We start from the raw sequence: 26417 nt of genomic DNA, 5'->3' as shown, positions 1-26417 counted from the left end.
AACCATTTCAACCGAGCAGCTTCCAGCACATAAGTAAATCTGAAGTCACAGCTATACTTGAGACCTCAGAGATCACGTTACATGTCCTGCATTTAATGCCTCGTGTTGAACAATACACTGATTGCTCTTAATTCTTTGTGTTCAATTAGGATAAGTGTTTCCTTTCTGAAAATATAATAGTGTGATGAGTGTTATTACACGGCTTTAGACTGCATGAGACATTGGGTTGTGTTACGTCTTTGATGCCTCTGGTACATCAGAGGAGGAGGAGGAGGAGAGTTTTCTGCTGTGCAGAGGTAAGCTATTGTCAATATAACCACAACAGTGAGGACCCTGTTGGACTTAAAGTGCACCAGAACAGAAATGAGCCACCCACACATTAGATTCTTAATGGATAATTTTCTACCAGTGGCACTGCAGAACGCACAAACAGCTCATTTTGACCACATATGGACAAGTTATTTTAAAAGTGCTGATGCATGATTACGACTTTTCATTAAGAGTATCACTCCGCCTCATCCTGGTGCTTTGAACAAACGGTTGCTGGTCTGATGAAGCATGTAGACACACACACAGTTGCAAGAGTACAGAATTGTTTTTCCCATTGCTTTGCAATTGTCCAGTCTCTGTCAGTCTCCAGAACTAGTTCTGTTGGTGAAGCCAAGAATAAATAAACAAAATAGTTACAATTTAATGTTGATTTTAACTTCCTAAGATTATGTTCTACTGGTACAGCTGTTGTGATATTGGTAAATATGGAGTGATGTTGACTGACTAACATCCATGCTAATATTCATTCAACATCACTCGTACAATGTGTACATTGCTTTAACAAGGTACAAAGTACACATGTATGTGTTTGGATAACTATCTAATTCCTCATATAACTTTAAGATCTGTGAAACTCCCATTAGTCAAGAGAGAGTGTGTAACAGAGAAACTACCTGTTCAGAGGAGTGGTTTTGCAAACATTTAGCATGTGCAGAATCGAAAACAAGAAAATGTTAGAAAGCAAATGAGTGACAAATGGGAGAACGCAGGGCTGGGTCAAACCCGATTAAGAAAGAGATATTCACATTACCAAGCCTTGCCAAGTCTATAGGGTCTCTTTGCGGATTTGAAGTGCCTTTGTCCACTAATTGATCTAGCCTTAACACCACCACAACATTTCCTGCCTTAGCCTGTGGCCGGGATTCGTTTTGAAAGCAGAGATTCCACACATACACACAGACACACACACTCTGGGCAGCTTTGCGAATCTCAGAGGACTAGCAACTGTCTTCATTTATAATTGGCAATGAGAGACTGATGGACCTTCCATATCGTGTTAAGAAGTCTGTACAACACTGTATTATATATTATGTAGAAGAAAAAGAAATACAACATGATTGAATTACACAAAGGATGTCCAGTAATTGATTATATTAACTATTTAGACTTGCATCTGAGTGACTGTAGCTCACAAGTTTTACTTTGACCATCAGGCTGATGTGAGAAATACACAACACATTTATGAAAACATGCGTATTGTGTAACAATGAAGGTAACTCAGGCATAGCTTGCAGAGAAATGTTGGGAGGAGAGAGTAGGGGATGATATGCAGCAAAGGGCCGAGGATACGAACCCCCAGTTGCAGCAATGAGGACTATAGGCTCTGTACATGGGGCGCGCAACATAACCGCTATAGGCTATTAGCGCTCCCACTCAGACCTAGCTCAGCTGTATCTATGAAATATAATATGGAAATGCTTATATGGAATATGTGGATGCAAGGGCTTCACTGCCAAGATTTGACTCATAGAGGCTGTAAGGTGCCTCCAGCAGAGGGAAAGTTCATTATACCATTTCTCCTTTTGCACGAAACGTGATTATAATTGTGTTTTATATTGCAGTAAAACAATAATCACCTTTTCTTTTACACATAACACAAAACATTTTCTTTTAAATAGCACACAAAGGGGTTAAAAAATAACCCATAGTCTTAAAAGAGAACGTTGGTGTTATGTTGTAGAGCATAAAGCAGGCCTGATTGTAGAATTATAATTCTGGCATTGATTGGTGGAAAGCAGGTTTATTAATTGTAGGCAGGTTTGCAGTGCAGGTGAATAACATTATGTGAAGTAATTTATATGACACGTACACACACTCATACAGAAACATAAAGAAACCAACATGGGACACACAGAAGCCTGAACAGTAGAAGGACTACAGGGTAGAAATAGGGAGAGGCTATGGCTGCCTCCAAAAAAGCAGTAGAAGCCTTAAACATGGGAAAGTCTAAAACATGATCATATCCATTTTTTAAATACATTTTAGTAAAGCCAAATTACAAATTATTTGTACAAAATTCCTTACATTTCCTCATTATTATATTTACTAAAATTAATTTGAAGATTACAAGGAATTTGTCATTTATCATGTATTTGTGCCCTTCTCTGTTTTTGGGAGTGGGTCTCATTTGTTGGTGTCTAGTGCTGGTGCATGACAAAGCAGGCAACGTGATACACAGTCCTGTGGAGCGTTTTGTAGATTTTCCAACCAAATGCTTAGTGCCCTAAGATACAACTATGGCAAACTCCTGTCAAATTGTGAAGAACATCAAGCTCAAAGAAACCAGAATATGAGGATGTTGAAAATGTAAACTTTGAAATAATGAAAACATTGGTTTGGAAATCTGCTAGAGGACACACATTTATTTTGTTTAGCTCTGACTCATGCAGCCTTCATGATACCTCACATATGACCTCAATAAGTGTTGCAGGATTTGAACTTGAAGCATCTGTTCTGTGAGGAAAATGTGAGTATCCAACAATATAGTACAAGTCCAGCAGCAGTACTAGTATAGTACAGTTGTGAAATCTGTATCCAGGAGGCTCAACACACAAACAGTTAAGGAGCTCTCTGACCTTCTTCTATTTCCTCTCCATGTGAAAATCTAATTTTTTAGCAAACTGTATGTCTGGTTCATTCAGACCAGGGTGTTTCAGGTCTCATTTCAGGCAGCTGAAAATAATCCATCTTCATTCAGTAAGTGCCAATCAGTGTCTTCTTTCAAAGCAGATACCAGAAGACCACCCAACAGCTGAAGTGATGAGGAATTTACTGGATTTATAAAGCATGTAAAGTGGACCATACATTGTGTCTGCATTTGTTACTGCAGCTGAGGCAGAAAATTAATATTTTATCAGCAACCTTTAAAAAATACATGATGAATATGTCAAATCAAAAATATGACATGAAGAAAAGTGCTGAATGTAGGAGATGAGGTAGGTTGTAATTTGAGCCCCAATCAACTTGATCGTTGAGTGTTGTTCACATTCCTTGTGAACTCAACAGAAGCCCAGGGCTGAGATTGTAAAGGTAAAGGTGAGTTGTATTCTCCCATGTGACAGACGACTTAGTTTGACAGTTTGATTAGGATCCCTGAAGAGCTGAATATATGTAAAAGAGGGAGTAAAGAAATGTGCCAGTATGCAAATACGGCAGTTTAACCTACATTATAATCCTATAGAAGAATTTTGAACTAGCTAAATACACTTTGGGGAAATCTTTATACTAACTTGAATATAAATATGATATTAGACTAATCCAAAACAAACTAATATAACATCAGTATTTAATAATGTGAAACATACAGTTGTTCACTCAAAAAGACAGATTTTGATTAAAAAAAAAAAAAGAATACTAGAAAGTTAAAGCTACAGGGAGTAATATCTATTTTGTGTTGATTTTCTTTTTTTTATCAATGGTTCCATCCAAATAACAGGAGAAATCCTGTGTGTCGTTTTCATTGCTACAGTATGGCAAGGCCGTTGCAACTAAGGTAGCTACCCCAGTCCACTGGTGTAGATGTGTGGATGACACCTGGGTCAAATAGAATGAAGTTCACGGTACAGAGTAGACATTACCATCAGGTTTAAAAAACAAAAAGGAGAGGATATTTCCCAGACACAACATCCTGGAAAGTTTCAAACCATCCAACACCTTGAGGCAGAACTCCCAGACATCAGCAGAGCAATGTTGTTTATGGCACAGCATAGGAGAGCCAGCTCTTCAGGACAGTATTCTGCTATCTACTTACATCTTGTTGGGGTTGTATCAAGTCAACTTTGGTTATATTCTTTAATAATTATACTTAATTATTAATAATATAAATAAAATATCATTAAACTATGTTTAATCTTGTTTTGGGGCACCAACCTGTAATCAGGTAAATATAACCAAAATATCACTCAAATCAGTCTCAAATTAGTTATTTACTTACTAATATTATTAATAATGAATAACTATGTTTAATAAATTGAAGGCGTGAAATCCGTACACAAAGCCTTCGCACCCAGCTTATATCACAATGTAAATACACCAGTAACCACAAACAACTGCTCTCTTAAATTATAACAGAATTTATTTAAACAAAGCAACATCAATCCAAAATCAATGAACTTAATTAAACAAATAACTATTATAAACTAATCTAAGCAACAAACATTATCAAGCAAAGGCTTGTGGAAGGGGTGTGAATGTAGGTGTGTGCGTGTGAGAGAGAGAGAGAGAGAGAGAGAGAGAGGGGAAGAAAGAAGGGGGGGAGATGGCTTCGTACCCACGTGGTCGTTCACGATGGCGCAAACCTAACAAAGACCTGGGTGCGTGCGTGCGTGCATGGATGAAAGGGAGAGAAAGGGGGGGGAAGATTACTTCGTCCCACGTGGTCGCCCTTCCGATGGCGCACACCTAACAAAGGCCTAAATGTGGCCTTAAGGTCTAAAAGAGACTGAGTTCGGCCCTACACGATCTGTGTCCCTGAGGCGTCTGGATAGCCGCGAGTGTATAGATCTCTGTGCGTAATGGCGCGGTGGTGGAGTTGGTCTACAGATGTACGTTTTACACAGGAATATGTGTGTGTATGTTCGTAGAAGGGGAAATAAAGAGAATAAAAGAGAAATGCGAGCCTGAAGAGGCCGGATCACAGTCCGACTCCCGCGCCACAACTCGGAGCAATTCCCTTCATTCACAGAAACAAGCCAATAGCCGAATTCAAGTTAATACAGCTTACACTGGCCTTTCTGATCAGAAGAGTAATACCCGGTTATAACGCGGTTACGCTAAACACATGTAGGACGCAGCGGTCCGAAACGGGAACAGTAAGAGTTTTAAACAGGTAAAACTCAGGACGCAGGTCCAACAAAGATAAAGATTACAGTTTCTGCTTCGATCAACAATTGTTAAAAACACTCTCTAAAGCTAATTCTGCCCAGACCTAATTAAGCCTCACTTGTGAATCGCTTTGTCCGCGATTGGTGAAAGGAAAAGAGTCCGGCGATGGAGCAGATCTTCTGTCCGTTCTGGTGCAGAGGCGTCTGATGGCGGCGAGGGTCCCTTACGGCGAGAGCGGCTCCGTTGGTTCTCCGTCGAGTGGAAAGATGTCCTTTGATGTCCTTTCGTTGCAGGACGGAATAAGACCGTTATCTCTCTGATAATCTGTTATAGTCTGACGCTCTCCGAGAAACTGAGATGCGTTCACTGGACAATCCGAGCTCGGAATTTAGAACACTACCGGCCGCGGATTACCTGCGCGCCAAAAAAACTTAAAACAAAGGAAGATTGTTGCAGAAACAGGAGATAAGCTTGGGTCTCCGAGCACCAGAAGTCAGCGCGTGGAAAGAGAAAGAACAATGGAAGTCTTGGAGTTTTGTAGCCTGGCCTGCTCCATGGGGGGTCTACCTCAGGTCCCCTCCAATGAGGAGAGAGAGGGATTAAGAGTCCTTTTAGGCCTCTTTGTGATCTCAGTGAATAACTCAAATGAGGCTTTTACAGAGGTGCAGGCCCAAGTCCATTGTTTGACTGTCCTAAGCCTGCGTGGCCCAACAATCTGAAGGACAAAGGACACTCCTGTGAAGATGACAAAGTGCACATCCTGGCCAGAGAAAACTGTTGGTTTGAAAGGGGTGTTAACTCTGAATATGTGGTTTGTTTCCATCTGTGTTGAGGTGGAAAAATCATCCCTTAACAGGGGTGGTTGACCAGTCTAGGCAAAATTAGGCAAAGTTTTCCCGCTTGTGCTTAAGCACGATTGTCCCCACTCCCCATTCCCCCGCTGGCCTGCACTGACAATGCTCCAAGAGTAACCGGGCCAATAACGTCGTTATACAACACATGCATGGCTTTACTTGTTCATGAAGCTTACAAGACATTATTTTACAAGACAGGCAGACTAAAAAAATATATATAAGGAATGTGTGGGCCAAGTCCAAGTGTGCACATCTGAGAACAACACAGAGAGCGTGTCAGCTACTGACTTATTTTGAGTCATTTACAACCATAAAAATCTACAGGATTTCTCCATAATGAAGGCTGTTCACATTGTGTACCTGTGCTTGTGCTTGTGCATGAACTGTACCGTGCCGAAGCACACCTCTTCCAAGCACTAGTCAAACAAACTGGACTTTAGGGGTGAGGCGTGCATGGTACGGATTACCTCATGTGAGTGCGCCCTAAATCAACAACTCGGCAACGACTCTCATAAATCACCCTGGACAGAGGCTTCATTTCTTGCGTCCACCAGTTAGTTAGACTGTAGAATTGGAGAAGCTTTTGGGAGGAAAGGTAAAACGTCTTCAAGATCTTTAACCAAGTCCAGTTTCCTTTGGATCAAGCTTCCAATTTACCATGACCTGGATTACTGTGGACCTACACAGACATGTGTCTGCAATAGTCTTCAGCCCATATCATTGGTGTGCCACCCCAAGATTTTCAGTGGCCCCATCTGGACATCCCGATGAAAGGGTGCACCTCTCACCATGGAACTTTGCAAAGGGAAAAAAAATGTTATTTCAGAGTTTCTGCTGCGACTGTAAATCACCAGAACGGACAGCTGTAACAGACATGACAAAAAACTGTGACTGGAAATAAAAAAAATGCTTTTGAAGGTCAAAAAAGCACCAGATAAAGCACCCTGAAAAAAAGCTTTAAAAAAAGAAAGCCTGTCTTTTATTAGTCAAACTCCTAAAAAATGGATCCTACACGTCCCATAATGCAACTCGATAATTCCAGTAAATTTTAAACACATTTCCTCCTAGTTTGTAATCCATATTTGTGTTCAAACTGAAGCTTGTGAGCCACAGCTGACATACTAAGGTGGCTGTCACAGAAGTTATTTCACCTGAATATCCTCCAGAGCTCCACAAGATATCATGCATCTGTTTTCAGGGGCCGCCTAACACCCTCTGTGAGTAGCACATTGACTTTGAATGGAGTCCCTTTAGTAGAACAATGTGGTCTTGGTTCAATTCATTCAGATTTGAGGCAAAACAGAACGTCTCCGGATGTAATTTTTGTCTGTAAACATTAAGCATAATAAAGGTTGGTGAATGGGTATGATTAACTGAGTGAATGTCATAGTGAATGAATGAATGAATACATAAAAGAAACAATGGAGAAATGGGTGTGTTTAGTCTGTATACAAATTCTAAAGGTTGTTTAGATGTGTTGTCAGGGCATGTTCAAGTTATTTTGTCCATTAAGCTGTACTTTGAAGGCTGATGCTTTTTGACGACCCTCCCCCCCTCCCACTAATGGGTTTATGAGACATAAACAGATGCGCATCAAAATGCTGGCCGTTCTCATGTTTCCGGAAATTGCCCATTCGGACACAGACAAGCAACACAATGAAATGTAGGTTTTCTGCCTTTTTCTACCTGCATGAAAAAGTAGCATACTGGATTACTGCACAATGTACGGTTTGTTCCACACAACTTTGTTAAATGGAAGAATGACTCATAGTTTTCACTGTGAGAACTTGAGATTCACGTGGAATCAGGAGCTACAAGTACCAACACATCCTTGATTGTTTCTACTATACTTGATCCTTTTGCATTTCATCCATTCTTCTCCAATTCAGGGCCCTGGTAAATAAGAGCTGTCTTAGCAATAGCCTGTGCAGAAGATACGCAGCCACACTGCACTTTATTTTATTGATTAGATCAATTAGGTCCCTCTTTCTATTCTCACTTTGTTTCATACATTGGTATCTGTGCTTAATCATTAGGGCAACAGGAATGGCCCTGCATCACTCACTGGCTGGGCTTCCTGCTCTGTATCTCTGGTGGGGTAGGTGTGGTGTAAAGTGGAGTGTGTGTGTGTGTGTGTGTGTGTGTGTGTGTGTGTGTATGTACATAACTCCACCCATAATCCCTCTCTCCCTCACTCTGTGTTTTGTTGGGGTACAACACTCCTGTTCCTCTTGGCCACTCCTCTTTAGAGCCGCTCACAGCACACTCCCTTGCTCTTCTGTCTCTTTCTTATTCTCTGTCTGCCTTTCCTTTTCTGAAACCTTGTTTCCTCTCATCCCCTCTCCACAGACATCCAAGTCGAACTCCCAGGCAGGATCTACATACCTGCTCCTCAAGGTAAGACACAAACAAACACACAAATATACACACACACACACACACACACACACACACACCTCCTTTGTCTCACATGCATGTATTTACCTGTCAACAAAACAGTTTACCCGTTAGAGTCATTGTTTTAGGTGATTAACTGTCACAGACTGCTCTGCTAAGGGTTAATTTATGAGAATTTTTTTTTTCTGCAGTCATCACACTCAGACCAGTCTCTACAGGCAGAAGAGACAGCACGAGTAAATAACTTTGAGTTATTTCATCCAAGCTTCAGATAGCAGTTTTACTAAAGGGACACTGTGGGTGAAATGTAAAGTTTAGTCTCGGTTGCTGATTTCCCTGGTTTACCCGTAATTCCATGTAAACTTTACTATTGCAATTATTTTACTGTTTACCTTCTGCATGAATGAAAAGTAAGTTTTGGCTGTTCCACATGCCTACGTTATTCTTTATCTGTTTTTTTTAGTACAGTTAAAGCCAATAGAATTTATTTACAACAAGGTGAATGATGCATCAGATCTTTACCATGCCTCCTAAATTATCATAATATAGAATTTTGTATTTTGTTTGTATTTTACATTTTGATTTTCTACTTTTAATCTGATTCAGACTTTTAAAAAATGATATCATCTGAACAAATATGTATATTTTCTTGGCTGGACAAGTACCAAAGGCCTTTCACCTTTTAATGTAAAGTGATGTGTTAAGTTAGAGGAAGGTGTGAAATCTTTGTATGCCCTGTTGTTAGTAACCCAAAATGGTTATACCCGTGTCTGCTTATGTCATTATTTATAGCAGCCAGTTTGATGAAAGAAAGTTCAACCTATAAGTCATGTCAATGAGAGGATCTGGACTAAACCTGCTTTGGAACACATCATTTACAAACCTAATCATAGTCCATCAGAGTGAGGTTACTAGTGTAAATGCTTGAACCTTTGTAATGGATATCACTTAAAGTTACTAACAGCGTTCAGGCAACCTGGAGTCAACAGGACGCTGATGTTAATGACTACATTACCATCAGCAGAGCCAGGGAAGCTGGAGATCAATGAGCGCATGTTACTTAAAAAGAAGATTTTTTTCCTCATGCTAAACTATGGGTGCAAGAAAAAAGATGTTAAAAAAGGAAAAATATAATTTTTCATTCTGTTTTGCACTGAATATATACAGTATTGATGCTTGTTCAGTATTTTATGCTTTGACATGCAGCAACATTAACACACAAACTTGCTTCACTGAGTGGGAAAAGAACATGTAAGTAATCTTGGCAGTGTGGTGGCATATATTTTCATTTTCAAATGATAAACTAAAGGGAACTAGAAAATGTAAAAAGCTGATGTAGGCACCCTCTAATGTCCTGTGTTTTTAAATAAAAATGTATGGGTCGTGGCTATAAAGAGATATCACCTAAAAAATAACAAATCTGGAATTACACTTGTTACTGTAAGTGATATTGTTGGTATCCAAGGTTAACAATAACACTGTATAGTTAAGAAGACAAACTCAGAGACATTAGACATGCATGTTGTCAGCTTTTAATCCCACCTTGCCTAACAGCTTTGACCTGCTTGTATTTACTGACTTTGCTGCAGCACTCTGAAAGCTGATATTGAGAGAATAACAAACATCGCCTTTGCAGTGTTGTTACAGTATGACAGCTGAGGATTTAAATAATGAGTTTGTAATTAATACAGCTTAAAACGGAATTTATGAGACACTTAAAAGTGAGATATGGAGAGGGAGACGTTGAAAGCTATGTTTCACAGTGATAATAACACCTGAGGCAACACTACCTCACAGCCAAAACAACGTTGAAAATACATCACAAAAAGGACAGCATGATGTGGTAATCTCAACAAGTTCAAACAAGAGATTGGTTTACTAACGGTTGCTGGGACACTCGTTGTTTTCATGACTTACAAAAAAATATGCTAAATATCTAAATATCCAGTCTTTTCTATTACATAACTTTACAATGCTTAGATATGTAGTATAAACACATTCAAATAAATACACATGATGTTCATACGAATAAATAATGAGATGCACAACGTTGGCACACATTGCGTGCAAGTAATAGAGGAAACTCCAGAAAACAAGAAACAGCTGCACTTTGTGTTTCGGACGAGTTAATGCAAGGCCATGAGGCATAATTGCAACCATATTGCACACATCTATATGATCGCATGTGGAGTGTGTTATTTTGTTGTTAGAACAAGGACAAGAGAAATATTGTTTCTATCAAAGCACACATGGTGGATCTGGCATGAAACTGTTTCTCGTCATTGAGTGTACATTCAACTCAAAGAGAATAGTTACATGTTTAACATGTTCATAAACAGGATGAGAGCAGGAAAAGTTTCATTTCTGAGGTGGTGGGGGGGTATCCTTCTATTGCTTGCAGTTAAACATAAAGTGTTTATTCTAGAAACAGGTGTTAGTCCTTAATATCATTATTTTATGTAATAATTAATGAGCTCCACAGCAGCTCTTACAGCTCACTGGGATTAGCACATGGTCTTACAATCAGTGCTGTGTTTTTTTTTTTTTAATCAGGTGGATTCAAATTTTATCTGGAAGGTTATCATTAGTATGTTGGAGTCCAATTGCACATGCACTTGAAGTTTATATAAACAACACAACCAAGGCCTGAGGCTAAAATATGCAAGGCTTTCATGAGACAGCAGCAAATGTGTTGCTTGCTGTTTAACGGCGCTCTCCAAACCTATTTTCCTCTTGCTTCCAGCCTTAGAAGGTGCAAACCTTTTTATCTTTCTATGAAAATAACATCACCCAAAACTCTGTTAAATCTCTCCTCGGCCCAATTTCCTCAACAAATCTTTTACTAAGACAAGCTTGTATTCTCATTTGCACATCATAAAAAAAGTTACAACAATTTTCCAATTCTAACTTTGCTGTGCAGGGATCTCACTCGGGCTGGAAACTCTTGATTTTTCACATTTTGCATACTTGTATCCTTTTATTTGCCAGTTAATGTGTTTGATACTGCTGATGTCAAAACATTTAATGCTGCCATCATTTTTTTCCAACACAATAAAGTGTTCAATTTTCTGCCCATCATCACTTTTCAAACCTCTTTGCATGCCTTCACAGAAAGCTAAAATGCCTTAAGTAATAACCACAATTCTCGCTTCTTCTTTTTATTATTATTATTTTTTTTTAACCCTTTTTCTTACAGGCAGGAAATGCACTCCAAACGGCCAGGGGGCTACAAGTGTCGGGTAGCAGCAGTGCTGCTTCTCCTCCTGGGCAGTATTGCTGCTCTGGTTGCTGTTGCTGTCATCCAGGACACCTGGGGGACTAACAAGTACACATTAGAGGTGAACACAAACATTCACACAGAAACGTGTTAGCTGCTTGACTTATCAAGTAACAGCATATCATTGCTGTGAATGTTAAGATAGACAATAACCAGATGTCAGGGTCAAGATAAGATAACTGATGATGTTATTTAAAGGGTTGTTGTTGATGTTGGGAGTTGCACATAGACTTTTTAAAAATATGGATATAGTCTCGGGAACATTGCCCATTGGTTTCTGAAGAGGAGTTTAGAAACATAACAATAGCGGATGGCATTTGGGAAATACTGACACCAGCCACATTCTGGCCAATCCAGAAAAGGAAAAGAGGTGGAGTTAAGGCAGGCCAAATGAACATCTTGGTTCCTGAAACACAGCCATCTAGCTAGAATATTTCACACAATGAAAACAACATTAAAAAGCTCAAAGTTTTACCTGAAGTAAAGCCTAGCTTCCTTGACAGTGACAATGAGCCCGCCTGCTAGTTAAATAAGCCACGACACTTGTTATGCCTATAATACCACGTACATTTTTGACCTATAATGAAATAAGCTAAGCACAAAAAATTGTTTATTTCTACTGTTAAAATAAGCATTTAATATAATAAGGTTTCCTTGGTCTTGAGAGACAGCCTCAAGTGGAAACTCAAGGAAATGCAATGTTTTACACTTCCTCATTGGCTTCATTTTTTTAACCCGGGAGGTTGTGCTAGGAGTTAGCAGCCTCTTTAACTTTAATTTGGTTTTCCAGTCTAAATGCTTAATCAGATATTTAAGGGGGTTTAAATATAATACTATTTAAGGTCAAATGTGCATTTGTAGAGACCAGATGTTATTTATATGCTTAAGTTTGTTATTTCTTCTTTCCTGCAGTATGGCATAGTTATAGACTCTGGTTCTTCACGCTCAAATATATACCTGTATGAGTGGCCAGGGGAGAAGGAGAATGAAACTGGAGTGGTGACTGAGAAATTGAACTGTAGAGTTGATGGTGAGTTTCTTGTCTCTTCAATGAGAAGAGCTTCACTTTTCAGTTTGCATGTAATCAGTTTTTATAAAAGCATGAAATTATTAAAGATATTAAAAGTAAAAAGACCATACTAAGCATTTTGACATCACCATCCATCAGCTGTAACTCAACTGACATTAACGCACGCACCTCACTTTATGCATTAAGTTGTTGTACTTAAGAGTATATTTCAAGCTTGGCTTTGTGCCCATAGGTGATGGTATCTCAGAAATGAAAGTTGACCCGGAGAAAGATGCTAAATCATTGGAGTCATTCAACAAATGTATGGACAACATCATGCAAACCATTCCTGCTGAAAAACACAAAACCACGCCTCTTTTTCTTGGAGCTACTGCTGGAATGAGACTGCTGCAGTAAGTACGGGATGAAATAAGCTATCTTTGTGTATTCTCTTCTCATAATTTATAATGGAGAGTGACAGGAAGGATCAGAACAATGTACTGATACAATGAACACTTTATATTAAGGTGCTTGTAATAAGCATTAATAACAGGTAATAGGTCACTTATAAGTCACTTATTACCTGTTATTAATGCTTATTACAAGCACCTTAATATAAAGTGTTACCCAGTGTAGGCCCATTTATGCACCAAATCGTTTCTCTCAATACCCTCCAAGTCACAGGACAGATCCAGCAATACAACCTGTTCAGACTGATGACTGGGGAAATAACCAAAAGCTCAGCTAGGGTAACAATGATCCTGGGAGGTTCAAATTCAGCCCCCACACGGTTTCTGTTGTTGTGTTTGTTGTTACATTAAGTGTTTATTGAATGTTAAAGCATTATAGATGTATATGTGCTGAATCAGCCCTTAACTCTGCTTTAAAGTACACAGGTTAGTATTGACTTGTTTTAGAATAAATCACAATGTATAAAAAGAAAGATTAAATGTGCAGCCCAAGCACATTTTCAATGAACTTCTTTGTGTTATTGTTGGCCTCAAATTTTCCACACACATCAGTGTCATGAACGGTTGGAGAACAAGGAGAGGTGGACCCAAGTGCAGAATAAACTAAAAGTATTTAATAATCAAAAAGGCCAAAGGCAAACAAAAACGTACTCCCAAAAGCTCAACAAAAAACACAGAGACCAAAAAACAGGGAGCCACACAGGAGCATGAGCAAAAACTGACACGCAACACGCAACACGCAACACGCAACACGCAACACGCAACACGCAACACGCAACACGCAACACGCAACACGCAACACTTACAATGAACTAACAACACTAGGGAAGGAACACAGAGACTAAATAGACAGGGGTAATCAAACACAGGTGAGACTAACAAGACACAGGTGAAGACAATCAGGGCAATCAAGGCAGGGAGAAACACAAGACCAGAAACAGTGAGGACAATACAAAATAAATCATGAAACACTGAAGACACACAGAACTCAAGAGTCTAACAAAACACACTAGAACACAGAGATACACGAGGATAATGAATGACAAAATAAAACAGAAAACACTGAAGACAAAACTAGGAAACCATGAACACTAGGAAACATTAACACACAAGGGAAACAAGCAACACTGGGATAAAGCGGGGAAACTCAAACACAAAACCAAATCATGACAATCAGTCCATTCTGTTATGTTATCACTAACATTTGCATTTTGGGAAATGTGTTTATTTGTCTTCTTGTCTAGGAGTTGCATGAGATAATCTATACCACTCACATGTATGTGTAGTTAATATAAAGCTGGAGCCATGGGATGACTAGCTTAGCTTAATTTACTGAGCAGGACAAGGAGGAAGGGTAAACTAGCCTTGTTCTTTGACAAAGTTGTAACCCCAAGTACATTAACTTTCTGCACAGATTTAACAAGGAAGATTTGGTTAACATGAAGTGAAGGGTGAAGATTTGTATTGTCTTTCAACAATGCCATGATTAATATTTCTGGATATGTCTAGATTAAGTTCAGCTAATCGTCTCCTTGCTAGCTCTAGCTTCATATGCGTCTTAAAAACATCAGAGATGTATCAATTTGAGGATTTAACTCCTGGCAGGGAAGAACCTAAAACCAGAAAAATAATCAATATATTTCTATTTTTCATTGCCACTTACCACTGTTATTGTGCTTGGTTTTCTGCTCTGCTGTAGTGAGAAGGATGAGCAGAGGTCCAATGAAATCCTGGCAAGTCTCACAGAATACCTCAGCTCTTTGCCTTTCGCTTTCCAAAACGCCTCCATCATTTCGGGTCAGGAAGAGGGCCTGTATGGGTGGGTGACTGTCAACTACCTCAAGGGAAGATTCCTGGAGGTAAGATACTGCCATTAGCCTTCATCAAAGTTTACTTATCATTTTGAATATTGAAAAAGAAGGAAAGTCCTGCCTAACAAAAAGGACCATCACAAGGTTAAGCATATATGAAGCTCACCTTTTACCTTTATATTGCAGCTACACTTGTTGAACAAGTTTATTCGCCCAGAAGGGGCAAAGACTTCTGGGTCCATGGATCTTGGTGGAGCATCGACACAGATTGCCTTTGCGGTCCAAGATGAACTCAGGGGGGATGACTACATGCGTGTCAAGCTGTATGGATATCCTTACAATGTCTACACACATAGTTTCCTTTGCTATGGGAAAAATGAGGCAGAGAAGAAGGTTCTGGACAAAGTAGTTCAGGTACGCAGCTTGTCTTTTTGTGTTCCGCATGTGTGAGCAGAAGAAACTTTGTCATATCTCCATGGTGTAATAATAGGGGTGTTGGCTCTTCTGAGTTTCTCCTTGAACACAATACGTTTCTGTGCTCATGTTTGAAGTGCTTGTGTATTTGTGGTGGTAATATGGGCCTCTTTGCATGCATGTGCAGACGAAAGAGCATTAAAAATTGATGCATGAACACTACTGTCCCATGCATTATGTCATTAACAATATTGATCGGACCATGAATGTCCTCAAGCTAGTCTACTGGAAATGCATTTTTCTGGCAGGTTATAGCTTTATTTTTTAGACTAATAGTAATTGTGGCTTGAGAGATATGCTATGCTGTGGTAATTTGTTATGGGAAGTAATTTGCAGCAGAATCCTGGAACAAAATGCAACTTCGTCTCAGTACAAGTAAAACTGTCCAAACTCTTCCCTCATACCTATTCCTCCCAAGACTCTTTTTATTTTTTCCTTCTGACATGTCGTCCTCCTCTTCACGTTTCAGCAATCATCTGACCCAAGCTTCATTATTAACCCCTGCTACCCCGAAGGCTTCAACATCACTTTAAAGGCCTCGTCCATCTATGACACAGAGTGCACAAAGACTCCCAAAAACTACGACCCGGATCAAGAGTTCTTCATGGTGGGAGAAGCCAATTCCGACAAATGTGGCAGCTTAGTGAAGTCTATTTTTGATTTCAAGACTTGCTCATCACCTCAGTGTTCCTTCAACGGGGTGGAGCAGCCACCTGTCACTGGAGATTTCATGGTAAGACACAATCAAATAGTAGACATGCAAATCAAGAGGTTAATAATTGATGACTTATATGTTTGTACTGCTCTTATCAGGCATACGCAGGATTCTTCTTCACTGCCAGAGCGCTGCTGATGAACGGCACATCGGAGTTTGATAAGTTTAATGCTTCAGTGAAGAAATTCTGCCACACACATTGGACAGTGGTAAGTTTGCCCAGTTGGTATGTGGGCATAAAAACAAGAGCCAACATGGAATAAGGGCATGAAAAGATGAGAGAAGAGAAGGAAGCAACAAAGAAATAAGACAACATAAACAAAAAAGCAGAAATGAGCAAAATGCTAAGTTTGTGATGGGTGGTGCAGCATACACACGAGCAAACCACATTCCACATCCTTTTAACACGAGAACAACATAAAGGAACAATTCCTTCCTGAGGCTAAACACCTGCAGACCAATTATTAAGGTGTACAAAATTGTGTGATGGCATTTCTTCTCTGGTGTTGGTCAATCCATGTGGTGAAAACCTAGTGCCTTAACTTGTGTAATAACTTATAGGAGGTCTTATTTTTTATACAATATTGGATGCGATAATGAAAGCCCTTTCTAGCCCTCTCAAAAGTACTCACAAAGAAAATGTATAAACGGATATTCAAATATGTATATCAGAATCCCATAAATAAACAACAAAATAAGCATTAAAGTAGTCAAAACGTATGAAAGTGGCACTCAATAATAAGAAATTAAATATAATACTTGAAGGAGAAATATGGTTATGGGGTTATAGTTTGAGAGTGATTAGCTTAGTTATTTGGATACTTTAAACAAGAGAAATGCATCATTGTACACAAACACCATGGCTGTCATGTAGGAGAAGATATTTAGACTTGGTGTATAAAATCCCCAAAGTAGCTGTCATATCTTTGCAAGTAATCAGAAATGTCACGTTATCTCTACAGTTATTTTAAATGATATTTAAGCACAAATACAGTAGTTGGCTCTTGCCCTTATCTTTGTCTAAAGGTTGATTGTATAAATTTGACAACATTGATACTCTGTTCTTTAAAATCATTCTTAAAGCTTCACCCTTGTATTTGCTTCTCTCTCTTTTTTAGCTGAAGGTTGAAAAAATATCGATCTCGGACAGATATCTCAGGACCTACTGTTTTGCAGCTCACTATGTCTTCACGTTGCTGGCTGATGGATACAAGTTTGATGAAGAGACTTGGAAAAATATTCAGTTTGATAAACAGGTTTGTAGAACAAAAACACAACATGAAAACCATAGACACTCCTTTAAGCTGCCCCAGCCGCATGCTTACCACAGCTGTTATTTCAATTAATAGATATTTTATTTGTTCCACTATCATCTATTCTAGCAAAAAGAATGCTCTTCTTAATATTGAAGAAGAAAATCAAAAAAATAAAAACATTCAAAATATTTCTAGTAGTTTTATGGGAGTTGCTGTCAGCATTCTTTCATGTTCAGACACAGATGTCTAACATTATTTCACATACACCAGTGTGAACAAGGCCACCCATTAAGGATGGATTGTTGGCATACCAGTTATCTGCACTGAAAGAGTTGAAGCAGCAGTGAAAGACAGGCAATGTATCTCTCTAGGATGCCCTCAGGAGATGGCGTCTCTTCACAAAGGAACTCCATCATCCGAGGGGGATTCCTTGTGTGTGACACTGAGCCTATTACTCATGAGTCATAGAGAAAGAAAGAAGCTATTAAAAAGTGACACATTACAGCAGCAGTTTCCTAATTGCATGGCGGCTACTCTTTTGACTCATATAAATGTTCTTCCAAATCTGGCAATGCTCCCAATTTCCAGTCCCACAACCAAGAGAATAAGGGTGCAGTGTGTGTTGTTTAGTGCCTTTGGGGTGTCTGGGAGTCTGGCAAGTGGGGTAGGTCCTTAAGAGGATTTCACAAAACAGACACACTTGGATTCTTTACAGGGATTGTCTTTGGGTCTTATGACTCATCTTTTGCCCAGGAGCAGTATGCTACTTCATAACAGTGGCTGTGAGAGCTATTACTGCTCTAGACATGCAAGGCAATGTACAGCATTAGCCACAGTGGCAACGAACACGATTTTGCTGTAACGAAATATTTATATCTGAGAAACAGGCTATACATTCAAGGAGGATATGATGAACGATCATCAAAACAAATTCAGCAGCATGGGGTGCAGAAGACCTGTTATCAAAGAAATACATTAAGTTAATTTAACCAATATCCAATTCCACATGGTGCCCCGTAAAAGCATGGATCACTTCTGTCATGATGACTGGATACTCATAAATTTCCTGTAGTATTTCCATGACTTAGCATCTTTCTGTATCAGAAGTGCATTTGCTGTTTAAACATTTGTTTTGCCTTTTGTTTTTTTTTCATATGAAGTTGTTAAAGCGTCGAGTTAATATGATTGTAGTCATATTTCAACATGCACTATTTGTGAATCTGCAGCCTGTTTGTCCCATCAATAATAATCATTTTGCCCGTTTTAGCATGTTTGGCCTAGTCTTCCTCTTATTGGCTGACTTGAAGCATTAGAAAAATATACAGTGCGGAGCATGCACATTAACAGTGAACATCAGGTATCACTTTTTTCTTTTCTTATCTTCTCTGCAGGTAAAGGACACCAGCATAGGTTGGAGTTTGGGCTACATGCTGAGTGTGACCAACATGATCCCGTCTGAAGTGAAAATAATCCCCCCCATGACAAACCCGGTCTTTGCTGGCCTTATCTTTCTATTTTCAGCGCTTACCATTGTAACTGTTGTCTTCATTTTCATCCTCCTCGTTCGCGTCTGCTTCTGAGAGACTAAGTTACAAATGGAATGATCTGCAATCAAGCCTTATGGGGTCTGCTGTAATCCTCTAAGAGCACTACAGTCGCATGGCTGAGTGACAGTAACTTACCGTAATGTTTCTGTTTTTCCAACCTGAGCAATTCACCATCTCATATTTCAGTTATTTTGAAAAGTTGAATAGGAGCCTCAAATTGTAAAACCTCTCACTGCTTGTATCAGATGTTAGACTGGGTCTATTGCTACAGTATAAATGTTTTTAGAACAGTATTTTTTAAGTCCTGTACCTCAGGGAGACTTAAAGATTTAAGTAAGGGATCTATTTTTAGCTTTTCAAGCTACACAAAAAGACGTGAGAAACTCACATGGACCTGCAGGCGAAAGCATGATAAATTATCCCTCCATCACTGTTTTGGTTGTATGATATATGTGTTTGCACTGAATGCACCCTCTTTAAATACAATGTGGTAGTACTTTGTTCTATTGTAGCATTTTATACCAGAAGTACACAATCATACTCCACATTTAATGAATGAAAACCTCCCTAATACATAATGTATGTTTCCCAGTGTGCTGTACTGTAGGTTCACTCTGAGTTTGCAAACTAAATACAGTCTACATAACACAACACATCCTCTACTTTTTGTTAGTTTAAATACAAGATTTTTTGATTTTGGTAATGAAGATAAATGGTCAATGAAAATAATTGTTCTTAAACCCATTGAAATATTTCTGCAGCAACCTTGTGTTATTACATTACTGGCAAGATTTTACTCTGAACTTTCAGAAAAAAGGACATTTTGGATAATGATTTGAAAATGATTTATAGTATAGATCAGAGGAGGTCCAAGTGAAGTTGTGAAGTTGAAGGAAACTAAAATAAGTGAAAGTAATGTTACCGATGGGTCCTGTCATCTCCAAAAATCTATTTTTTTACAGTTTTGAGTGCAATCTTCATTACATTTAAAATATGAGAAGAAGTAAGTGTTAATACGAAGCTTTTCTTCTGAGAGCTATATATCAATCAGTGGATAATAGTCAACATACTGATGACAACATTTTCACTAGATTTGTTTTGGCTTTGGAAATCAAACTAGCATTTAGTCCAGATGGGAAAAACAGAGTTGAGAGAAAACAATTGATTTCTTAACTTTATATGAAAAATAGATGAAAAATGTAATGGATAGGAGACTTTAAAGGTAAGAGTTTTTCTCTGTACTGTGCCAGGCACATTTTGCTCTATAGCAAGAGAAAGGTTTTTCTTCCCAGGGTTATAGTACATCATCATTTCGGATTGAAAGCAGCATAAATATAAACATGTAGATGTCTGTGTCTCTTTTGACACGTGTGTGCATGGTATTGTGCTTGGGGAACCGTTTTATTCATATTTGGTCTTTGCACTGTAGAGAATGATGCATGATTCATGTAATGCATTGACTGTGTCTGTGTTATTTTTGTAATACTATTACTCTCTCTATTAAGTACATAATAAAGTTATGATCTAACTGTACCTGTTCTAAGTGTTGTGTAAGATTAAGGCCTTCATATTGCATCATAAGACACTTAACTGATGAAAATAGCTTAGCATATATTGTAGTGTTTTCACTAAGTCTTTTTAGATCAGTTGTTTGTCCTTTTTTAAGTGAATGCATGTTAAAGTTGAACAACTTATTTCTAGATTTGAACACTTCAATCTCATATAAGTAAGCTGAGGAACTGAAAAACCCAAGGAAACCTGTGTTGAATATGCCAACAGGCACGCTAAACCTCCCATTTGTCATCTGTGCTTCAGTGTCCTCTGGTGGAACTGCTTTGTACCTGCAGAATACATAAAATGAGTAATGACTGTTTTAAACATTTTTTTATTGAAAGGTTTGTCTAAAAAGAAACTAAAAGAAAAAAAAAGACATTTGAAACTACAGCAATATCCACTGGTTCTACAGACACTCTCAGAATCACAATTTGAAAGACATGGGTGGCATGTGACCAAGCAAATAAAAAAATAGCATCATCAAAGTTATTTCTGTCGCATCTTCTTTTACACACCTGTACAAAAAAAGATCTCATAAATATTACTTATGTTCTCGCCATCTTTGCTTTCTCTCTTCTCTCAATAATTTATTTTCCCATAGAGGTTTGTTTCTGGTTGATTTTGGTTGAACCATGTTCTTACCATCTGTTCGTCAGTTCCTCCTTCTCCATTAGCTTCCTTTCATTGGTGGTCGGGCAGGTGGGGCGTTTGCGGTGTTTCCTCCAGGGCGTGTTTTAGACTATTTTAAATCACAAGAGTTTTTCATTTGATTTTTTAGTTCTCAACTACAGACGAAGGTTCTCATTCAAGGTTTTATCCTGATATGAATATAAAGTTCTGGGATTTGCTTGTTTTGGGTCAGCCACAGGCAGAAATACTTCTCTCCTTTCACATGAAAAGAGGCAACATTTTACAACCTGTGATGCTTCATATGCCTTGAAGTTATGGATAACATTTACATGTCTTTACCTTGGCTCTAAATGGTCAATTACTGTCATTATGGAGGATTACCTTTTCCACACCCACCCAACCTAAGACAACCTAAATCCCCAATAATCAAAAGTACTTAGCAGCTCAAACATCATCATTAATTCCAAAAAAAGCAACACAAAAGAAAAAGAAAATATCACTCTTTGTCCATTAAAAATACAAAAAAGCTGAAATGATTTGATACACACAAATGCGATTTTCTTGCCCTGCTGTCATTTTAAATGTATTGTGTTTGGCAAGACTGCGGCATTAGACAGTTTGCTGTATGGACTGAGAATACATACTTGAAAATAATCAAATGTAGAGCATTTGGCAAGCTGTCACAATAATTTAAAGCTCCTCTGTGTCTGCATTTAGGATTTGTGAATCGTCAATGTTGCCCAAAGAGGATGTTGTTTTGGGTGGATAAAGTACGCACCATATGACACCTCTTGGAATCCAATTTAAGCCTGTATAAACACAAAGGTCACCAGATTATTCCCACCTTCACTTTCTCCGTTCCACAGAACGCCGGTTCTCTCCACAGATGTTATTGCCCATGATAAATCATCACCACATTTGATCATGACACAAACACGTCTCAGAGTGCATTCTTGTGGTTGAGGAAGTTGTGTTTGAGATCTGCTGCTTCTTCACAGCCACGGATACGATCGTCTCATACACAAAACAGTGTGATTAGCAAGAACAATCTCAGCTTCAGAGGTGAAAAAAACATGAAAGAAAAAGCAACATACAGTCAGGAAGATCTCTTCACTACCTAGTTTCTTCATCTTTGGTATAAAATATGCCCCCTGCAGGCTGCTTTTGTTCAACAGTTAAGAAAGACTCAAGAAACTGTCAACAGTTTGACTAAAACTATTGCTTTTGCACATTTAAAAATCCTAGCATTTTTATCCTGCTTTTTGTCAAAGTCACACTTGTTCCCTTTTTTCTTTTCTTTTTCTTTTTTTTTTTTTTGCAGTGAGACAAGCAAAGCAGGCAAAGCAAAACCCTTTAAAGGCTCAAAGACTGCAATCGAAAACAAACCAGGAAAAAAAAAAGCTATAAAGAGTACATATGTGATGGAAAAACAGAACTTTTATCTGATGTTTAAAATGAATTGAATGTTTTAAGGAAGCAGTGGATTGACCCTTCCCACCAGTCGCATTAAGGACGTTTTTTTTTCTGACCATCTAACATTAGCCGCACCTCACCACATAATTTAAAATCATCACAACTACAACCTTTTTTTTCTAATCCTGTACAGATAGCTTTGTAGATATTCTCTCTAAGACTCCTGGAAATCTCTCCAAGACACCTCTCAAATCATTCAACCACTCAGTCTTTTTTTTTCTTTTTTTTTTTTTTTGATTCAGCACTCTGGAAACTTTTTGTTTCCAAAGATTGAAAAAAAAATTAAGGCAATAAAGATTTAAGAAAAAACATTGATATTCTAAAAAACTACTCAAATAATAAAAAGAGTGAAAATAATGTAGCTTAATACCAAAGGAAGACAATCTGTTTTTTTCTTAGCCTTTGCTTCCTTTTTTTTTTTAATTTAAAAAAAAAAAAAGTCTGAAAATCTACCTGCACATTCAAATGTTCTTTTTTTCTGTACAGTTTGTTGGTTGAGTTCAGATTCAGTCTATGTCCTCGATTCTTCCTTTGGAGGCAAAGTCCAGTCTCACAGTGAGAAACTCAAAGTTGTAGACTGTGTTTGATTTCATTGTCTTTTAGTCCAAAAAAAAACATCATTTCTTTTTTTTTTGCCCGTCTTTTTTCCTGCCTCAATCAGGTAAGAAAGAGAACTGTTTTTTTATTTCTTCATTTTGTCATGGATTTAGTGCCTGTGCACAGATGAAGCGTTCTTCCCCTCAGTGTTCCCGTGTCACCTCTGGTTTTTTGTGTGTGTCCCTGTTTCATCTTGATTCTCTGTGTGTCTTTAGCGTCTCAGTGCAGTCCTTCTGAAGGCAATGCAGCAATGATTCCTCCCAATGTTGTTATCTAGAGGAGACAGAAAAAAACAAGTGAGTAGACTGTGGACAATATCACCACTTCAAAGGCTGGAACAACTTTCTTTGTCCAGCTGTAAAGGAAACCAACAACAGGTTATCTAGAAGGCAGAGAAACAAGGTGGATAAATACCTGGAGAAAGAAAAACATTCAGAGAGAAAGGTTGATCAAGCAAACATTGACATGATCCTATAAACACAGAAAAGGAAAATGTTGTGCATTTGTCTGTGCGACTAATACACACTTCAATCTTCTGTAAGCACTCTGATACTCTGATTTATTTTCAAATCAAGACCTCAGGAAAAGACTTGAATGCTGTTCCCTTGATGAGGGTTTGATTAGATCAGTTTCACACTCAACTCTATTATTTATTTTGAAATTTGGACCCCCATTAGCCACTATACCAAAGTAGCAACTACTCTTCCTGGGGTCCGCTCACATCCAAACATGCAATTAAAATCACACAAATCACATTATAACAAATCCAAGGCAAAATGGACAGAAATATAAAAACAACAGTAATAACAACAATACAATAAACAGTCAAAGTACAAATCAAGAAGACCGAGATGATCATGTCCAGTGTTTCCCCTACCATTATATTAGGGGGGGCGGCCCGCCCCCCCAACGCCCCCGCCCACCTTGAAGGTCAAGTAAAATTATTATTATTTTTTTTTTTTTAGATTTATTTTGGGTTAGGGCTACAATAAAGGCTTTTTGTGCCTTTATTGTAGAGATAGGATAGTGGATAGAGTCGGAAATCAGGGAAAGAAGTCATTTAGGACACCTTTCCGATAGAAAAGAACAGCTGTCATTAAAAGTAACACATGAACACCAAGAGTGTTTGTGTCGGCGTGTCTGTGTGTGTCCCTCCCCACCCCCCAAAGCTGTAAACCTAGGGGAAACACTGATGTCAAATTGTGTACCGTCAATCCCTTAGCTTTCTAAAGACACTGCTATATAGTGTGTATAAGCAGACTGTATAGGAATGTAGAAATGCAGACAAGAGATAAGACTTTGTGTGTCAAAAGTATCTGTTTGCAGTCCGAGTCATATCATCAAATCCCATTTCAGCGGTTTTGGGTTGTGGGCAAGAAATAAATCCCCCGAACCCATAGACCAGCATAGCATAGAAATGACATCTATGTTTAAATGCAGATATCGCGTTGCAGATGTCATCTCTCCTCCTATTTCACAATTCTTATGTCTCAAGTTACTGGATGGACTGAAAAAAAATTAACTGCAGACAGGAAAAGTCTTGGCCTCTTGTGTAATCGGGGCATTAGGTGTAGTTAACACTACGGTTAAGCAATAAATGAATCAGAATCTCATATTATCATCAGTTCTTTTGTTTTACCAACTATTAACTTCTGACTTACGTAACAGAGACATCCATGAACTCACTTAGACTGCTGGTAGGAGTAGGCTGTGGCATGATCTCCTGTATTCTCCACTGATAAAGGCTGCTGCCCACTGACGTCCTGCGAGGAGGGGGCTGCTGTCTGCTGAGATGCATCAGCCACCACGCCCTGAAACCCCAAACACAGTCACAGAAACAAGTCAGTATTGTTGTTAATACTGTATTCATTTAAATGATAGCAACATATTGTTATCTCTATCCGTCTTTCTCTGTCTCTCCCTTTATCCCCCCTCTCAACCCTAACACAGTCAACATGAGTCTGGTTCTGCTCGAGGAATAAAAGGAAGTGTTTCCTTGCCACTGTAACATTGCTGAGTTTTGCTTAGTGCTGTGCTCATGGGGGATTAATGTTGGTTCTTTGTAAATAATATAACAAAAAGTATGGTCTACACCTGCTCTTTTTGTGAAGTATCTTGATATAACATTTGTTATGAATTGGTGCATTACAAATAAGAAAAAAAAACAATGTGATTTTTCTTCTCATCTGAGAATCCATACAAGTGCCTCTCCACTTTTAAGAATGAGTTCATTTATTTGGCAATGTTCCACCCTGGATGACACTAAATCACACCTGATTCTGACATCATCGTGGCTTACTTAAAGGCTTTATATGCGATTTTTTTCATCCAGCAGATGTCGCCCTTGAGCACCAGCATGAAACCAAAACAACTTGAGGTGCATTGTTGTGTTAGCATGCTAATGCTAGCGATCTTTATTATGCTCGTATCTTCACACTGCATGTAAATTTACCTGAAATGAGCGTGATCTAGAAACACAGTTAAGCAGTGAGTACAGTATGTTATTCTTCTTTTCTCTAGTCCCTCAATTAAACAACTTTTATACTCGAGGGGAGGAGTCAGCCGGCCGTCCTGGCGATGTAAACAAACTGAAGATAGGACTCTGAAAATTCTGAAAACATCACAGACAGTGGGACTCGGGTGTTACACCCATTGTAGACAGTCATGACTCACAGAGTTATTTTCAGAGGATTTACTTGATTTCTATTATATTTAAGTGTGAAAAATCACATAGAAAGACTTTAACAGGTTTTCTCAGTTCCAATGAACTAAAATTGAGATTTCACTTAACTGGCAGGACCAACGTAAACCACGGCTTCATTTACTTAAATGTAATTCCCCCAAGATGATGTGCACAACAGAGTGTCTAAGTCTCACTATTTTAAGCAGTTGAGCCTTGTCAAGCCCTACAGGGTGCTGTTTAAAGAGCGTAACCAGGTTTAAGTCACTAAACAACCTCTATCTGTCCTTACCTCCACTGTGATGGCAGAGGCAGGCACTGCAGTGTACTGGGGAATGTAGGTTCCTTGCATAGACGCAGCAGCTGCAGCAGGCATGTACTGCAGAGAGAGGGAGGGAGGAGGTGAAGACAGTCGTATAATATAGGTAAAACAATATGTCCTCAGCTCTGTTTTGTCTGTGTCAAAGCAAATGTCATATGTATAATAAACAGGAAATGGCGTTCTCTATACGAGTGGTT

At 38.7% G+C, this 26417-nt stretch overlaps 2 protein-coding genes across 6 annotated transcripts in view; one reads left to right on the top strand and one right to left on the bottom strand.

Moving 5' to 3' along the window:
• Positions 1–8219: 8219 nt before the first annotated feature.
• Positions 8220–20497, top strand: entpd3 (ectonucleoside triphosphate diphosphohydrolase 3). 2 transcript variants are annotated; one of them, XM_020656958.3, is made up of 10 exons: positions 8220–8405; positions 11602–11743; positions 12595–12712; positions 12945–13104; positions 14861–15020; positions 15159–15386; positions 15916–16179; positions 16260–16370; positions 17280–17417; positions 18809–20497. In XM_020656958.3, the coding sequence occupies exons 2-10, from the start codon at positions 11609–11611 to the stop codon at positions 18995–18997; spliced, it is 1503 nt and encodes a 500-aa protein (XP_020512614.2). In that variant the 5' UTR covers positions 8220–8405; positions 11602–11608; the 3' UTR covers positions 18998–20497. The 2 variants fall into 2 exon arrangements, with proteins under 2 accessions (XP_020512614.2, XP_065813768.1); XM_065957696.1 differs by lacking the exon at positions 8220–8405 and adding an exon at positions 8671–8815.
• Positions 20498–20831: 334 nt separating this feature from the next.
• LOC110003666 (RNA-binding motif, single-stranded-interacting protein 3-like) overlaps positions 20832–26417 on the bottom strand; it is a 124645-nt gene continuing 119059 nt past the window's right edge. For 2 of the 4 annotated variants that reach the window (XM_065957701.1, XM_065957698.1), the window contains exons 12-14: positions 26191–26277; positions 24880–25029; positions 20832–23491 (exon numbers count right to left, since the gene is read on the bottom strand). In XM_065957701.1, coding sequence (XP_065813773.1) covers positions 24901–25029; positions 26191–26277 — 216 coding nt within the window. In that variant the 3' untranslated portion in view covers positions 20832–23491; positions 24880–24900. The remainder of the gene's footprint in view (positions 23492–24879; positions 25030–26190; positions 26278–26417) is intronic. The other 2 variants (XM_065957697.1, XM_065957699.1) reach the window with 1 other exon arrangement.

This window comes from Labrus bergylta, chromosome 8, assembly GCF_963930695.1.
Source record: "Labrus bergylta chromosome 8, fLabBer1.1, whole genome shotgun sequence".
In the NCBI taxonomy this organism is placed as follows: domain Eukaryota; kingdom Metazoa; phylum Chordata; class Actinopteri; order Labriformes; family Labridae; genus Labrus; species Labrus bergylta.
The sequence above is the reverse complement of the archived record's forward strand: the minus strand, read 5'-3'. Positions and strand labels throughout refer to the sequence as shown.

Bases quoted from the DNA above. Each gene is read 5' to 3' on its own strand.
- entpd3 (XM_065957696.1), top strand. The intron at 15,021-15,158 runs GTAAGATACTGC...TTTATATTGCAG, and splicing joins TCAAGGGAAGATTCCTGGAG to CTACACTTGTTGAACAAGTT. The intron at 15,387-15,915 runs GTACGCAGCTTG...TTCACGTTTCAG, and splicing joins TTCTGGACAAAGTAGTTCAG to CAATCATCTGACCCAAGCTT.